Source organism: Cavia porcellus, unplaced genomic scaffold, assembly GCF_034190915.1.
Source record: "Cavia porcellus strain 051 isolate PalLab524CR breed Dunkin Hartley unplaced genomic scaffold, mCavPor4.1 scaffold_16, whole genome shotgun sequence".
NCBI classification, from domain to species: Eukaryota; Metazoa; Chordata; class Mammalia; order Rodentia; family Caviidae; genus Cavia; species Cavia porcellus.
Genome location: NW_026947499.1, coordinates 6,492,176 through 6,508,972, shown reverse-complemented (window position 1 = coordinate 6,508,972; position 16,797 = coordinate 6,492,176). Strand labels below are relative to the sequence as shown.

The 16,797-nt window shown below is 63.4% G+C and overlaps 1 protein-coding gene across 6 annotated transcripts in view; it reads right to left on the bottom strand.

Moving 5' to 3' along the window:
- Ncor2 (nuclear receptor corepressor 2) overlaps window positions 1-16,797 on the bottom strand; it is a 119,443-nt gene that overhangs the window by 19,298 nt on the left and 83,348 nt on the right. For 5 of the 6 annotated variants that reach the window (XM_013154560.2, XM_013154623.2, XM_013154651.2 and 2 more), the window contains 8 exons: window positions 14,970-15,112; window positions 11,657-11,804; window positions 9,925-9,975; window positions 9,231-9,831; window positions 3,594-3,714; window positions 3,028-3,193; window positions 996-1,160; window positions 172-311 (listed from right to left, as the gene is read on the bottom strand). In XM_013154560.2, the coding sequence (XP_013010014.2) occupies window positions 172-311; window positions 996-1,160; window positions 3,028-3,193; window positions 3,594-3,714; window positions 9,231-9,831; window positions 9,925-9,975; window positions 11,657-11,804; window positions 14,970-15,112 (1,535 nt within the window). The remainder of the gene's footprint in view (window positions 1-171; window positions 312-995; window positions 1,161-3,027; window positions 3,194-3,593; window positions 3,715-9,230; window positions 9,832-9,924; window positions 9,976-11,656; window positions 11,805-14,969; window positions 15,113-16,797) is intronic. The other variant, XM_013154583.2, reaches the window with a different exon arrangement.

The following is a 16,797-nucleotide window of genomic DNA, read 5'->3' as shown; positions in this document are numbered from 1 at the left end:
CTGGCACAAGGACGGGCAGGCAGAGTAGGAGCCATGGGTTGGGCTCTGTACGCTGGCTTCCCTGCTCCACGGGGGCCTAGAGAGCTGAAGCCTGCTCTGGGCACTTCTGGGACTAGGCCCACGTCTGGCTCCCATGGGCAGAGATCCACCCCGCTCTCCAGGGCCACTCACCTGGGTGATGGTTCCCATCTGCCGCTCAAGGACCCCGGGGTGCTTGGCAGAGGAGATGAGGGGTGGTGGGTTGGAGATGGTGGGTGGGCGAGGAGGGCCGGGCCGGGCCCCTTCATGCAGGCTCAAGGGCAGCGGATGACCTGCAGGGCAAGGGGGTGCCTGTAGGGGTGCCCTGCATGCATTTCTACACCCGGCCCAGCAACCAGGTCCCTGTTTGGACTCCGGGGCCCTGACTCCTCCTCTGCCCAGTCAGATGCTCAGGCCCATATCCTGTTCCCCCTCTCAGGAGCCAGCTCCCTCGTGGCAACCAAGTCTGCAGCTCACTCGCCCCCATTGTGAACCATCCATGGCTCCTTACTGCCTTCCCCTTAGGGTTGCCAGACTCGGCTCTTGAGTGTTCACAATGGGTCCTGGGCTTTCCCAGGCAACAGCCACAGCAGCCCGGTCAGGGCCCTCAAGCTTCGCCTGCTCCTCCCCACCTCTGGGCCTGTACACATGCTGGAAGGGCGTGCTCTGCTGTCCTCCTCTAGACTCCCTGCCTCCTCCTCCGCCTGGATCCGCTAGTGAAAAGTCCAGTCCGCCTAGAGAAGCTGGGATGCCCACAGACCTGGCCTCCCAGCACAGCAGGTACCCGGGGACCACGCCAGGATGGGGAGGATGGAGCCAAGGTTTTCAGAACCCTTCAGGGCTAGTGGCCACAAGGGCAGCAGGGAGCCGGAGGCGAGGGCCAGGCCCCGGGGCAGCTGCCTGCTTGGCAGCTTAGGGCAGACTGGCTGGGAGGCTGGTCACGGTCACTGAGGAGCTGTCCAGCCTGAGCCACTCACCAGGGGGCGTGTAGGAGAAGGCTGAGGCGTCCGGGGCATGCGGGGAGGCCTTGATCACCTCACGTGGGGGCATGGGGAAGGGCAGGCCCGACGTCCAGCATGGTGGCTCTGCAGGCAGCTTTTGGCCCTCGGCAGCAAAGGCTGGGAAGAACGTGGGCTTCTCTGCTGAGGACATGAGGTGGGCAGGAGGTCAGGTGGCACTCGACTGGCCCCTAGGCGTGCAATGACCTGGCACTGCCGTGTCCCTGCGATGCTGTGACGACACAGGAGCAGGTCCCGGGCAGCACTCGGGTGCACAGCTACCGAGGACGAGGGGTACAGACCAACTCCTCAGAACATGTCCCTGCCACGTGGTCCGGGGAGTCAGGACCTAAACGCAACCTGGCCGCCAGTGGTGACCAGAACCCAGCTCTCCAGGCCACTGTGTTCACTGGCTCGTCCCCCTCCACCCTGGGGACCACCAGGAGGTCCTATATGACAGGTGGGAACTTAGGTAGGTCCGGCCAGTGGTCCAGGCCGCAGCCACATTGCTGCAGGAAGGGCAGGGATGTGGGATCCTGAGGACATAGCTGGGAAACCTGCTACCACCCTGGAGGCGCCCAGAATGAGCATGCTGGGAACCAACTGGCTGGGAGACACTTTCAGCACAGGGGGCACAACCAGAGCATCAGGGCTGGCTGGGCAGCCGGCCAGAAGCCTGGGGACAGCCTTGACTCCAGCAGGACCAAGGGGAGCTGCAGGACAGGGGAGCCAGGCGGGCACTTCCAGGGTGCAGAGCGGCAGAACCAGGTGTGAGCTCCTGGCGGCCTGGAGCCACGGGACTGAGGCCCACCACCCTAGGCCAGCTGTGCTGGCCCAGGGGAGGCATCCAGGGAATAGCACGGTGGCCTCACTGACCTTGTGGGCCCAGGGCCAACGCAAGACCCAGGGCTGGGGCTCGCATTCCCCTGCTGGGGCTGGGCTGGCCCTGCAGGCTCTGACAGGCCCCAGGTGGTTCCAGCCAGGTCTGGCGCTGACGCCCGCCCCTCCCACTCCAGAGGATCCCTCCGAGCCCCGTGCCCGCTCCTCCGAGCCCCGTGCCCGCTGCACTGCTGCTCCAGCTCTACCTCCAGATCTGTCCCCTCCCACTTCCTCTGCTGCTGCTGCCCAAAAACAATGCAGGGGCTTCTGCTCCCACGCTGCACCCCCTGTGGTCCACTGGCTTTGGCAGGAACTACAGACTTTCCTGAGAGGCAGATCAGATTGCTTGGCCCTCCCCCAGCACAGCTTCCAGCAGCATGCACTTCCCGACAGGAAACCCTCTCTCCTACAGCTGTCAAAGCCCTGCAGCACCTGGCCCTGATTCCCCCTTGTGCTCCTCTGCCAACCTCTCTCAGCCACCCCATCCCCTGGCACCTCCCCATAGCCCACGCCATCCCTACCATGGCCTTTGCACATGCTGTGCTGACGAGTGGAGCACCACCTGCCTTCTTCCCATTTTTCGTCCCAGCCCGCTCTGCCCAAGGGCTGAATGCCCAGCCGAGGGCTTGGCTATCACAGGCTCCCAGCCAGGGACCTTGGTCCACCCCAGGTGCTGAGAAGAGGCCTGTGTGGGAAGCCTCAAGTCTCCTGCAGCAGGCGAGGGGCTGAGCTGCAGACAGCCCTGCTGTCCGTCCTGGGACAGGTGTCCTACTGGAGCTGGAGGGACAAAGCCACCAGCTGGGGGTGGGGCAGCTGCCCAGACTCTGACTGCTGGGACCCAGAAGCCCGGGTCCTGCTGTTCTCGGTAACCTGTGCCAGCTGACACAACCTAGGCAGCTCGGCCCAGCAGTGACCTGGGCTGGGGAGGCCTTGAACCAGTGGGTCCAGGGGTCAGGACCCAGGGACACTGAGCTCTGAGAATGACCCAGTGCTGCTGCCATCCCCCCATCGAGACCTGGGGACCTGGTGGCCTCAACTGTAGCAGAACCAAGGTGGGTTCGCCGAGCCAGAGGCCCAGGCCCCGCTCGGGGGCAGCACGCCGGCTCTGCAGCGCACCGAAGCCCACCCTCACCTTCCTTCTCAGCAGAGGGCACGGGGCTCCTTTTGCCCTGTGGGCTGCTGCTGGGGTGATGGGGGGCGTCGCTCTCAGGCTGCAGGTGCTGTGCAGGGGGTGGAGGGGCGGGAGCCAGCTGGGGGAGTGCTGCATCCTCCTGGGAGGGCTCATGAGTCTTGGTGACCTATTGGGGGGCAGATGTCACAGACGTCAGCATGCGCCTGTCTGGCCGCCCGGAGACTGGGGTCCAGGGGCAGCCAGAGTCTGGTCACAGTTGGGGGCAGAGGTCTCAGCACGGAGGGAGTCACCCACTCAGAAAGGCCATGCTCGCTGGCCAGCTCCCTCCCTGTACCTTGAATCCCTGAGGGGATGTGAGCCTGCCCTGCACCTGGGAGGCGCAGCCATGGTCAGAGGTGAGGGTGCTCACACCTCCAGCCAAGGGGGCTTCCTGTTTCCTCCACCCCTGCTGGCCTGGGGGCTCAGGAGGCCACTGGGGTGTAGGAGGGAGACAACCTGCCGCCCCTCTGCCTCTCCAGCTTCCTGTACCCACCCTGGGCCCCAGCCTGCCACCTCTGGGCACTCACGATGGGGGGGATGGCAGCCGCCCGCTGCTTTAGCTGCTTTAGGTCCAGCGGTTTCTGGGGTGAAGCGCTGGCCCTGGGGTCGCCGCCCGGGGTGAGGAGGCTGGGCCTTGGGGACAACAGCCTGAGTGCAGAGAAGAGCCAGGTCAGCCGGCGTCCTTGTCTGTGGGGCTGGGCCCAGCCTGTCGCCCTGGGCCTGGGCTTGGGGACAGCCAGGGAGGCCCGAGGACAGGGATGAGCACAGGAACCAGCTGCAAAGAGCAGCCCCCCCCACCCCGCCACGCAGGCCCGGCCAGGGCCAAGAGGGCCTCCAACTCCGCCACAGGCCCAGGAGCCAGGCATGGCCAGGGGCCCAGGCCGGCATCCAAAGTCCCCAGACAGCGTAGTGAGCAAAATCCAGAGAAGCCAGAGCTGGTGCCTCCACCCGGGAGCAGCTGGAGGCAGAGGGGAGGCCCCAGGGGGACGTCTCCTCACCCAGACCTGCAGCTCAAGGTCAGGACACAGCTACAGGCGTGGAGTCCATGACTCCCTTCCATGGAAGAGGTGGCAGCTGCGCCCCAGGCTACAATCCCAGGCCCGAGCACCTCATGGGAGACTGAAGCAGGGGGCCACAGGCAAACCTGTCACCAGTCACAGAGACCCCCAGGGTCCCAGGGCTGTCACTCTCAGGAAGCCTGCATGTGGGTACAGCACCTCCACTGGGGCACAGGAGACCGGCTTCTGCCCCAGGGCCCCAGGGACTCGAAAGCAGCCCAGGGCCTGGACTCTGGCCAAAGGCACGAGACTGGGGCTGGTCGCACGTGCTGACGCCACACACACACACACACACACACACACACACACACACAGACTGCTTGGAGGTGAGCGCGGTGACAGCCCCTCCCGGCAGACAGTGTGGGGCTGGTGCGGGTCCACGTAGCCTTGCGGGTGTCCTCCCTTCCCTCTCTGCCCCAGCAGGACCTCAGCCTGTGACAGCCCATCCCTGTGGATACCGGCCCCCCACCCACTCCTGCCACATGCTCTTTGGAGCAGGAACAGCAGGCAGCACGGCGAGGCCTGATGGGGCTGCCCACAGGTGGGCAGGTGGGACCAGACAGATGACCCGAGTGCCCCGCCCCCCAGCACATCCAGATCTGGCCTGCCAGGCCCATTGGGCCTGTGCTCGGCTTCATGCACAGCCTGGCTCCCAGCCTCAGCCCACGCTCACTGCCTTCAGGCCAATGTGCCTGGAGCTGGGGCCGAGGGTGGCACTGTCGCCATCCTGGTGTCTCTCGTGCCCCACGTCCTCCAGTGGGTGCTGCAGCCCCATGTCTGAAGGTAACCTTCCAGCCCATGAGACACTTAGGGCACAGGGACATTCCCAAGCCGCTCCTGGAAGCTCCCAATAACCTGACCATGAGGATCCAACCCAGCAGGAGAACCTCTGGCCTGTCTCTAACACATTCGAGTACAAGGGCCTCCACAAGACCCTGTAAATGTTCCACGAATAAGCAGGCTTCCCACAAGGGTGCAGGGTGGTTCAGCATGGAAACAGAAGCAAGGATGGAAACCACGCCTTGGGGCCTTGGGGGCCTCCGTTCACCTAGAGACCTCTGGCAGACTCCAGCATCCACTCATGACGCGGAAAAACTCAAGAAGCACACACACAGGCCCTTCCCTCAGTCTGGCGAGAGCCACTTCAGCCAACCCGCTGCAGCATGGTGTGCAAGTGGAAAACTCAGAGCCTTCCCTTAGCACCAGGACCAAGCTGGACACGTCCCCCGGCCCACTCCGGGCAGCACAGCACAAGGCCTTTCCAGAGCAATCAGGCCAGGAAGAGGAGGAAGGAAGACAGAGCATCCGCACCTGGGAAAGACCTGCCTGCAGGGACTCACAGAGCGAGGGAGCAAACCCAGCACGACACCAAGACACCAAGCCCGGGGTCTCCGAGGAAGCCACGAGAAGAAAGGCAGGTGACGCCATCCATGACGCCAGGAAAAACAAAGTGCGTAGGAATTAACCTAACTAAGGACGCCACATGGAGACCAAAAGGACCTCACAAAAGGACATCGGGTGGGCGCGGTGGTGCACCCTGTAACCCTAGCACTCAGGAGGCTGAGGCAGGAGGGTTGCCATGAGTTGGAATCCAGCCAGGCTGGCCTATATAACAAGGTCCTATCTCAAAAGCAAAACAGAAGAATTCAAAAAAGTTAGATTCTTCAAATAAAGACCCAGTCAGACAATAGGCAAGTGAAATGAACAGGCTTCACGGAAGTATATACAGCCAATAAGTACATGAAGAAATGGTCAACACCGCTGGCCATTACAGAAATGGAAATTAAAACAACACTGAGAGTCCATCTCACCCCAGGAAGAACGGCCATCATCAAAAATCAAGTAATGACAAACGCTGGGGAGGCCGTGAGGTCAAGGCACCATCCACGCTGGGTGGGATTGGTAAGTACTACAATCACCACGGAAACCAGCATGGAGAGTCCTCAGAAACTAAAACCAGACCTCCATCTGAGCCAGCCAGCCCCATCTGGGTATCTTCCTGAAAGAGTTAAAGACAGGGACACAATCACACCGTGTTCACAGCTGCACAACGCCTAGCAGCTGAGGCCTGGAAGGGGCCTGCAAGTCCGCGGACCATGAGCGATGCAGAGAAGGCGGCATTCCCGCACAGAGGAGCACCACTCGGCATAAGGAGACCACGAGGCAACTGCGGGAAAGGGTGCACTTGAGACCATAGTGTCGGGGGAAACGAATCGGACACTCCCCTTAAACATCACATCATCTCTCTTAGGTGAGAAGCTGAAATCTGAAATACACAGCAAGAGCCAGGCATTAACTCCTGTAACCCAGCACTAGGGAAGCTGAGGCAGGAGGACCGCCATGAGTTCGAGGCCAGCCTTGGCCACACAGTGAATTCAAGGGCAGCCTGAAATACACCTCAGGACCCAGTCTCAAAAACAGAAAGAAGAAAGAAAGAAAGAAAGAAAGAAAGAAAGAAAGAAAGAAAGAAAAAGAAAGAAAGAGAGAAAGAAAGAAAGAAAGAAAGAAAGAAAGAAAGAAAGAAAGAAAGAAAGAAAGAAAGAAAGAAAGAAAAGAGGAGCTGGGCATTTAGCTCAGAGGTGTAAGTGCCTGCCTGGCAAGCATGAGGTCGTGAGTTTGATCTGCGGTAACAAAAAAAGAAACAAAAACGGTTTTTTAGAAGAGAGATAGATGGAGGCCCTAGGTTCCATGCGCTGCACTGGACAAATCGAGAAAAGGAAGCGGCCCCTCAACACAGGCCGTTTGCCAAGGGAGACGCGAGGACACGCACGGTCAGGCTGGCTGCACGCATGCGCACAGACCGCACAGGTCCCCGCCCCACCCCGCCGTGCGGGAGGGTGCGGCCAGCAGACCGAGGCCTGCACCTGTCCACTAAGGGCAGAGCTGGCACTGCGCTATTTCCTGCTCACACATGATTTTCGCAGTGAAGATCCAAACAGTGCCCGTATGAAGACACACTCCACGGAGACAGGAGCCGCACTGCCCCCATGGCCTGGACAGGGAAGTGCGCACACAGGTTCTGAGCGCTCCCCGCCTCAGTTTCCCGCAGCTCCTCTCCCGGCAGGGACCACTTCTCTAATGCAGTCTCACTGGGTGGGTGCAGAGCCCAACCCGAAGGGCTGCTGTCTCGGGCCGCACAGTGGCTGGCGGGGAAGCGGGCAGCGGAGGTGGCACCCGAGCCGAGCTGGGCCCTGGCTTCCGCAGAGCCGGCCGGCCGCCCCCTCCCTGCCTTTGTTCCCGGGAAGACAGCAGCTTTTAGTTTCCTCTCTGGAGGCTGAGGGGAGGAGGGGTTGGCGGGGCCTGGCACAGCGCCGCGCCCCAGAGGCCTGGGCTGCCGCCACCCTCGAGCGGCAGGTTCACCTCCCCCACTAAGTGTGCCTTGGTTTCATTGCCGGACAAAGGGAGGGGGCAGTGGCCTCTCACTGGGCCTGAGCTGGCATTTTGTGCTTGTGGCTGGGTTACCCTGAGAATCGCTGGGAGGGGGGGGGAGTCCTTGCCTCTCACAGATGGACAGGGAGACGGGGATGGGACTTTCCCAGGCCACCTGCTGGGAAGATGGGGCCCCCACCCTGAGCTGGGAAACAGGGTGAGGCCGGGGAGATCCAGTCTCTGTCTCTGGTCCCCTGCCAAAACAGCCCGGGCAGCACCGCCTGGGGGCAGGAACAGCTTTCCCTCCCCTGGAGCCTTTCCCTGCATGGTCCGGGACGCAGAGGCCACCAGGCGGGGCTGCAGGCAGGCAGCCAGGCCCCAGGGTTGCAGGGCCCACCCGTCCCGGGGCGCTCTCTGACGCATCTCGCCTGCATCCCCTGACGCCCGCCTGGCCCCGAGCAGCCTCGGTCAGTGCAGGGAGGGGTGGCGGGCCACCCGCCAGGAGGAGGTCAGCCGGAGGCCAGCCTTGCTCCCCGAGAGGACGGGCAGGCCCCCAGGGCAGGCACTGGCCAGGCAAGCGGGCGCGGTGGCCAGGTGTCCTGACTCCCAGCCCAGGGCCTGTGCTCCCCAGGGGCCGCATGCTGGACATCAGGACAGGGTGGACAGAGGCCAGACCCAGCTGCAAGGAAGGATGGGCCCTGGCCAGGGCCGTGTGGGGAGGGAAGGAGGCTACAGGCACCAGGCCCGGCCTGGGGACCCAGTCGCCCTCTGCATAGTCCAGGACGGATGGCTGCCCACGGGCTCTGCTCCCAACGCTGCCCGCCAGGCCACGACGAGCTGAGAAAGTCAGGCCCAAGAAACCTGCCAGCCCGACCCTTGTGCACCCAAGGGCCAGCACTGAGGCAAGTCCCGAAGACAGTGGTCCCCAGGGACCCGTCCTGGACGAATCTGTACCCAGGACCTCCCATATTACCCAGCTCAGCCGGGCTCTGCCCACAAAGAGCACAGCTCACTGTTCAGAGCCAGAATGTGGCGACTTCTGCAGTGCGCCAGGCCGGACGTGAGGCCCTTCCAGATGCCCGCTCTGCCCTTCAGCACCATGGCAGTCAGTGTTGAGCCACGGGGGCTACAGAGTGTCGCCAAGCATGGCTAAAACCCAGTGCTCCCAGGCAGGGAAGGGCAGGCCGGGCAGGGAGAAAGGAAGACACTTGAGCAGGTTGGCGTCGCCCTGGGAGGAGCCCTGGCCTGCTGCCCCTGGAGCTGAGGCTGCAGGAGCCAGCCTGGCCCACAGGGGACAAAGCACCGCACCTCTCTACTCCACTGCGCTCCCACCCCAGGGTCACCAGCACCAGCAGCTCCATCGTCAGCCTGCACATGAAGGTGGCACCTCCCGACTGCGCACCACTCCAACATGGTGTGGATGGGCAAACCCCAGCCTGGCGTCTCAGGCGCCCCTGGCCGCCCTGTCCACATGCTCGACCCCCAGCGTGGTTTGGTCAGGCACTGGCACCTGTAGTGCAGGGAAGGGGGGGGATGAGGCCTGGGAGACTGGGTGGCCCTGCCGAGGACTCCAGACAGACAGGAGAGGAGATAGACGGCGCGTGCCCAGGCAGAGCTGTGGGCTGCCACCACCACGGCGTGTGGGCATGTGCCTGAGTCCCACGAGTGCGGCTTTGCGTACAGGTGCTTGGTGGCTGCCCACACACCAGGTGCTACAGCACCGCCCGCTGCCCTCACCTGCCCTTGTCGCTTCCCTCAGGCTCGTCCACCTCATCGGCGCTGCAGGTGGCGCTGGAGTCACTGTCCTGGGGGGTGCCTGAGCTCTTGGCGGCTGAGGCTTTGCCACCAGCGCCCTCCTTCTTCTCAGTCTTCAGGGGGCCCTCAGGTGCGCCCTCAGGGGTGTCCTCCAGGCTTCTGGTCAGGGCTGTCTCGGCAGCCTCCGGCACACACACGCTCTGGACCAGTTCCTTGGGGGCTGCCCCAGGCTCCTCCACCTTCCCCAAGTCCCCAGCCAGCTGCTCGGGGGCCTGCGGCTTCTGTTCCTCCCTGTCCTCTGCTGGGGGGACCGCCATGGCTGCCTCCTCCACCTCCTCCTCCTTGGGGGCCACAGCAGGGGCTACAGCGGGCGATGAAGGGGCCGCTGGAGATGTGGGGCGGCCGCTGGCCTCGGGACCTGGAGCAGGCTCCACAGGGGTTGGGGCATCATCCGGAGGAGGTGTAGGCGGTGGGGCAGGCAGCCCGTCCGGGACCGCAGTGGGTGGGGGCTTGGGCTCCTTGGTAGCTTCGCTGGCCCTCGGGGAGGGGACACTTTCTGTGTCGGAGCCGTTGTTGACTGTGGCTGCACGGGGTGAGGCAGAGGATGAGGAACACAGATGCGCCCCGCACCCGAGGGCGCTCCCAGAAGCCCCATCCCTGCACCCCAGCTCCCTACCTGGGCCACTGCATTCCCCTCGGGAGACCTCGCTCCCAGGCACAGGTAGGGCTGGAAGGGAGAGAGACAGCGGTTAGTGGCCTCGAGGCCTCGAGGGGCACAGAGAGATCAGCTGGGAAGGGCCTGACCAGACGAGCACAGGGAGGACGAACCTCACCCCCACTTACACACAGGGAAACTGAAGCAAGGGGGTTGCAGGGTTGCTGAGCCTCGAAGCAAGGCTGCAGAGACACTGACCCTGGAATTCCACATCCCTGGCCGCCAGTCACCCCGCCCTGCTGGTGACAGCCTTATGGGTCCAGGAAAGGGGCTCTGTCCAGGTCTCGTTGGTGGAGACCACTGATGCCCAGCTCTCAGGAGGCCTGTGGGGGCATCTGGGGGGGTGTGACAACCTGGGGACACTGGGCCCTACCCCCAGACAGAGGGGAGGGGCGGGCGAAGCACAGGGACAGGAGACAGGTGGAAGCCTGGCCAGCGCAGACAGCCTTGCAGCCACAGGCTCTGAGCCAGGCGACCTGGGGAACACGGGGACAGCTTGGCTGCAGGGCCTCCCAGGGAGGGGCGACGCATGGCAGCTAGCAGGCTGAGGGCTCCATCCCTGGCCATACTCTCCATTCCCCACCCACAAGACGGGTGCAGCAGCCTGCGCGGTGAGATCTGCCGGCCCCTCTCCCCACCAGGCAAGTGACCTAACGGGGACAGAGAGCATGGTCCCTTCCAGGTCTGCACCACATCCACTCCGACAGCCCACTCGGAGTGGCACGCAGCACCCTCAGCCCCTGGCACCCTGCTTGCACTATGAACCCGGGGGACATGTGTTGGTCCCATACTCCTTTCTGTCCAGACCTGGGGCCCAGTGGGGGCCCTGGTGCCCAGCCGGGCCACATGGAGGAGGACACTCAGGGGGCCAAGAACCACCAGGGCCCAACCATTCATCTGTCCCAGAAATGGGATCCAGGCCACGGACGCCCCATGGCTGACATAGCCAGGCCCATCTGGGGTCCACCTTTGTCTGGAGGAAAAACTCACAGGCAGAAGGGACAGGATGGGGACAGAGGTGGCCAGAGGGATCACGAGGACACTGGACCAGGACACTGCCTACGTCCACCTCCAGCACTGGGCAGAGGTGCACAGAGCAGCCGTGACTCACCCCGCATGGCTGAGAGGGACTGGAAACGAGGGCGCCACGCTGTTCACACCCAACTCAGGGCACAGAGGTCACCACATAGCACACCCAGTGCGAACCCACAGCAGCCTGGTTCTGTGCATGTGGGTGAACTCGTAAACCAACTCTGGTTGAAACCTACCTTCAAGAGCAAATTCTTGGCAGTGTGAAGTGCGCACACCTGCCATCCCAGCCCTCTGGAAGGCTGAGGCAGGGGGCTCTCAAGTTTAAGCCCAGCCTGGGCAACTTGGTGACTTAGTGAGACTCTGTCTTAGAGTAAAACTATCTGAGAATATCACTCAGGGCCAAGGCCCAAGGTTTAACCTTCAGTGTTACAGCAGACTAGGGGTCAACAAGGCTGTCCTGGACAGGTCCCAGGTGCAGCGGCAGGGCTCAGGGTCCAGAACGCTGAGGCGCCGCTCCCGAAGATGACCTCGAGGACCATAATTCATTCACACAGTGATGCTCTCCCTTGGCAAGGGGAGGCCCAAGTTTGTGGGGAACAGAGCCGGGAGGTCACCCCCCGCCCTCCCACAGCCTGGTGGCTGCCCCTGCTCCTGCCCTCACCTTCCGCTTCCTCAGCCATCTCTTCCTCGTTCCCACTGGCACCTGATGCCTCCATCTCCTCGTCCTCCACCACAGGCGGGAAGGCGGCCTCCTCACTGGCTGTGGCTGGAGCTTTCTTCTTCTTCCTCCGAGCATTCCTCTCCTTCTCCTGGGCATAGGGAGGTAGAGGTGAGCACCAGGTCTGGGCTGACCGCCCGGGGACTACCCATGCTCCAGCCTGGCCTTGGTAGCCAGCACACAGGTGGCTATTTTTACCCAGGGCTTCACTTTCTGTGGTGTTCTGGACACGCCCTGGGCTTATACATCCCAGAGGCCTGGACTGCGCCTGCCGCCATGGGGCAGAGTACTGCCCAGGGCCCCCCTGAAAACCTCACAGGTTTGAAAGCCTCACAGGGTACCATCCAGAGGGACTGGCCTCCCATGTAACACAGACCCTCAGAGGGCGTTTGGACCCATGAAGGGGCAAGAGTGCTAGGGGCCCTGGATAGGACAGTCGGGGCGGGGGACGCACAGGCCATGCAGGGCCAGCACGCTGGGGTGTAGGGGACACACTCCCACAACACAAGACCCTTCCCCGCCCCGCATCCATGCCCCAGCTCCTCCTGAGTGACCAGGCCACAATGCCCTCCAGCCTGGTTGTCTACCCCACGGCCAGCACAGAGGCTGAGAGGTTTGCAGAGTGGCTTGTTAAGCACCTCCCGGCCCACTCGTCAGTGTGAGCACCAGTGTCAGTGCTCACCAGTGTCGGAGCAGTGTGAGCTCCAGATCGCCTGCCTGGAGCTCTGTACTAATCAGCCAATATCTCCACACCACTGCAGCTGGGCCGTACAGCCATGTGTGGGGCTATGGCCTCGTCCCTCCCGCCGGAACAGGGCCAGTGCCTGTCAGTCCTTGGCCATGTTCCCATCACACCTGGCTTGGATCGGGTGCTCTTGGGCAGGCTCCACCTCACAGACAAGGACGCTGGTTCAGAGAGGCAGAGACTCCTGCCCAGGACCACACAGCTAAGGACTGAGGGGCACAGACAGGCTCGGAGGCCAGAAGCAGAGCCCCAGGCCTGGATCGAAGATGTAGGCCCGCTGGCCATGGGCGGGGAGAGACCTCAAAGGACCAGGTGCGGAGCACTATATGACTTGGGTTTGTTCCACCTGCCTGCGGGACTCCGCTTTCTGCCCTCTCCACGGCAGCCACATCCAAGCCAGGGGCGGTGCAGGGGGCAGGGAGTGCTACTGACCCTGCCATTCCTGCCCTCCGCCCGGGGCTGCTGAGTTCAGGGCTCTTCCCCGATGCCCACCTGCAGGCCAGGCCACCTGGTGTTCACCCTGTGAGGGTGGAGGAGGAGACACCAAGCGGCCTGGCAAGAACAGACTTCCTGGGGGCCCAGCCTCTGTGCCCCAGTCTCTCTGTGGCGCTTGGCATCCACTGCCCCTCAAGCTCAGCGGGGAGAGCCTCACAGCCCCGGACAGCACCCAGGTCTCCACCTCTCCTGACCATACTGCTGTGGGGCTACCAGTCACGCAACTAGTGCCCGAGAGCTCTGGGAGGGAGGGAGAACTGGCCACCTTCCTGCCCGGCCCGGTCCGGCCTACTTAAGACTGGAAACCACTGCTCCAGGGTGACCACACCAGCTAGGCCCCAGTGGCCGTGCACTCAAAAGCCTGTAACGGCTCCAGAGGTCCAGGAAGCAATGCCCAGAAGGACCTTTGTGTCTCCACCACCAGCACACCTGGCCTTGCCCCTGCCAACACAGCATGCACCAAACAGGGGCTGCAGAGAACACTGAGGGTCGCCTTTGCCCGTGTGTACCACTGACTGTAAGAAGGAGCCAAAGCACCTACCCACCCGTGCACCCCACACAGCTGCCACCCCCGCCAGGCCAGACCTTGGCTGCCTGTGGCACTGTCGTGGCTCTCAATGAGGGCACTGGCAACGAACTCTCTGTTCTACAGATCTCAGGCACACTGGCCCTTCTGGGGGCAAAAGGGTGACACTAACGTTACCCCCATTTCACAGGTAGAGAAACTGAGGTATGAGGCGTTCAAGCCCAGATCGTCGCTCAGGTCTCCTGGGTGCCTAGCAGTCAGCTCATCACCCACATAACTGTCACCACCCCCAGGAAAGGTAGAGTCACAGAGGCAGGGCCTGGAAGCTGGCAGTGACCCCACACAAAGCTGAGTCCCCCACTTGTGGCCTTATGCAGTTAAGTCTACTGCCTTTTGCTCAGATGGAGATACTGAGGCAGCAGGAACACAGGTCAAACGAGTGGCTGAGACCCTTCCCACCCTCACTGACCCACCCCAGGGGCCCTTGGTTCTCTCCGCAGCTGTCACTGCTGGGGACAGGGGATACAGCCCCGGAGACCTGGGAAGCCCGGTAAGGGCCAGAAGGCTGGGGAGACAGGAAGAAGACGGGGTGGACAGAGACCTGCCTCTCTCCAGTCCAGCAGGTGCTGGGCGGGGGTCCTGCATACTCAGCCCGCATTCAAGGAAAGTCCAGCAATCCCGGCCATAGGGGCTCTGCCCGAGTCTTCCGGGCCAGATCTCACGCAGGGTCAAGTGGTTCAGCCACAGGAGCCCACGGAACTGGAAATTCGGGGGCACGGGCACCCGCACCAGGCCAGGCCACCGGCCGCCAGTCACACGTGAGGCCAGGAAGGTGCCCTGACTCGGCAGGGAGCTCGGCTAAGCACTGGCAGGGTCAGGCTGTCTCCAGCAGCCTGCAATGCTCCTGGGCCTCTGCAGGCTGCCGAAGGCCAGGTCAGCAGCACCTATCCAGAATGCCCTGCACAGCCTTAAACTCGGCTGATGTGGGCAGCAGGCAGGTGGCTGTCAGGCAGCTAGGGCTTCCCGCTTCTACTCGGCCACTGATGAACCTGGACGAGCCTCAGTGTGCCAGGTTTCCAGGAATGCACACACTTAGTGTGTCCAAGGACACCAGATGTGAGAGGAGGAGGGAGGAGAGGAGATGGGGGCACGCAGGCAGCAGTGTGGCCTCCCCCAACGGTGCCCGCCCCCGCAGCAGCTGTGGAGGAAGCATGCTTGGGGAGACCCCGCACCCTGCTCCTCCCTGTCCTTCCTCCCTGCCTGACCCTGGCTGGGAGGTGGGTGGGGCGCTGCGTGCTCGCCCGCCCGGGTCTTCATTCCAAGGCAGTGACGACCGGGATTCCTGGCTGAGTCAGAGCCAGGCCCACCAGGACCTGAGCTGCTGGTGCCGGCGGGGGGCAGGGAGGGGTGGTGGTGGTGGTTGGCACCCCGACAGAGGCAGCCCCGGCGTTCTGAGACTGAGGGCAGAGCAGCCGGGCCCAGGGACTCACCATCTTCAGCTTGTGCTGCTGCAGGATGTCATCTAGGTTCTGCCGCTTCTTGTAGTTGAAGTAAAAGTTCTTACACTGTGACACGGTCTTGGACCCCACCATGCGGGCGATGGCCGACCAGTTCCGGCCGTGCTCCAGGAGGCCTGCGGGCGGAGGCGGCCATGAGGGTGACCAGCAGGGCAGGCCCCGGGGGCTCATGGGTGCGGGGCCCCAGGCCCTCGGTCAGGGAGGCAGGGATGGCCAGGGGTCCGGCTCCCTGGCACTGTGCTGGGGTAGAGGGGAAAGCAGGATGATGGGCACAGGGTCCAGGCCATGGACACGGGTCCTTCTGTCTGGCTGCCCCCACCCTGCACTGAGCTAGCTGCTGACCCAGTCTGACACTGGCCAGCTGCACGGGCCCTAGAGATGCAGCTTTCTTCCGGCCACACAGCCGTCCCAGGGAGGTGGACTGGAGTGTGGAGGGCGGGTCGGCATGCTGGGGTCGGGACTTGGGGTCATGGGCACTGCCAGAGCCTGAGTTCCCGTCAGACAACTGGTGACTGCACGGGACTCAGGGTCCACACTGGACTCGGGTACTCCCCTCCAGGCTGGGTGGCTGGGAAGCCTCAGACCCCCAGGGAGGGTAGACTCCAACCCACAGCATCCTGGCAGGGACCCTGGGTGGCAAGGTGGCACGTAGGTGGGGCTGGCTCTCTTTGCTGAGGCCCCGGGCAGTGGGACGGAGCTGAAGGTTGGATCACGTGTCTGGCCAGGAAGGGGCCTCGAGCCCAGGGAGGCTCTTGCTCAGCTAATGGCTTTAATGAAAGATTTCCCGTAAGCACGGCTACACCACCTTCCTCAAACCGGGCTGAGCTGCAGCAGGGCTGGGGCTGCCCCCTGCCAGGGCCCTCTTCATAGCCCTCACCATTTGTTCAAACGCAGGTTAGCAGCTGCCACCCACGTACCCCAACAAGATAGCAACGGACACACACAAATGCCCCGATGGCCAAGTGACCCCAAGAGCAGAGCCTGTTTTATGTCCCCAGGATAGGGGACGCCAGGGCTCAGGAGGGATGGAGGGGCCACTGGGCTCCAGCGTCCCACTGGGGGCCTCTGAGACACAGGCAGGGTGTTGCTGGGCACCCAGGGCACCTGCCAGCCTGCAGCAACCACGGAGGCCACATGGTTCAGCGGCTCTCCAGGGTTCCTCAAGGACAGGCAGGGTGGGGGGCGGGGATCAAGTGTACCTCTGCCCCCTGACCTTTTCCCTCCCAAGGCAGCAGTGACAGCGGCAGCAGCTGCCACTTCCACAACCTGGCCGACAAGGACTGCGTTTATTTATATTTCCCCAGCCAGGGCCAAGAGAGCCCAGGCAAACACGTCAGTCAGGCCCGGCTCCGCGGGGAGGGAGGAAGCCGGTGGGAGGGGCCGAGCCCGGGGTGGCCCGACCAGGGGAGGTGACACCTCAAACCCAATAAATAACCCGGAGGTGCAGGCGCCCTAAGTCCACTCCCAGGGGTGGCGGGATTTGGGGGCATCCATCCCTTCCGGATGGCGTCAGGGAGCTCCTGAAGGGGCAGCAGGGTTCCTGGGGCAGGGAGACGACCAGGACAGGCTTCCCCAGGCCCCGCCGCCGAGCCAGCCCCGGCGGGCCACCCCTGAGCCGAGCTCCCTCCGGACCCCAGACTCCTGGAGCAGCCCAGCCAGACCAAGAAGCCAGAGGGGACAGCGGGATGAGGGTCGTGCTGGGCCCACATCCTCATCGGGTCCAGAGCCCCCGCTCCCGCTGCCCCCAGCTGTCAAGCCGCAATTTCCTGCTGCGGCCAGCCGGCCACGCTGAGTTCCCTGC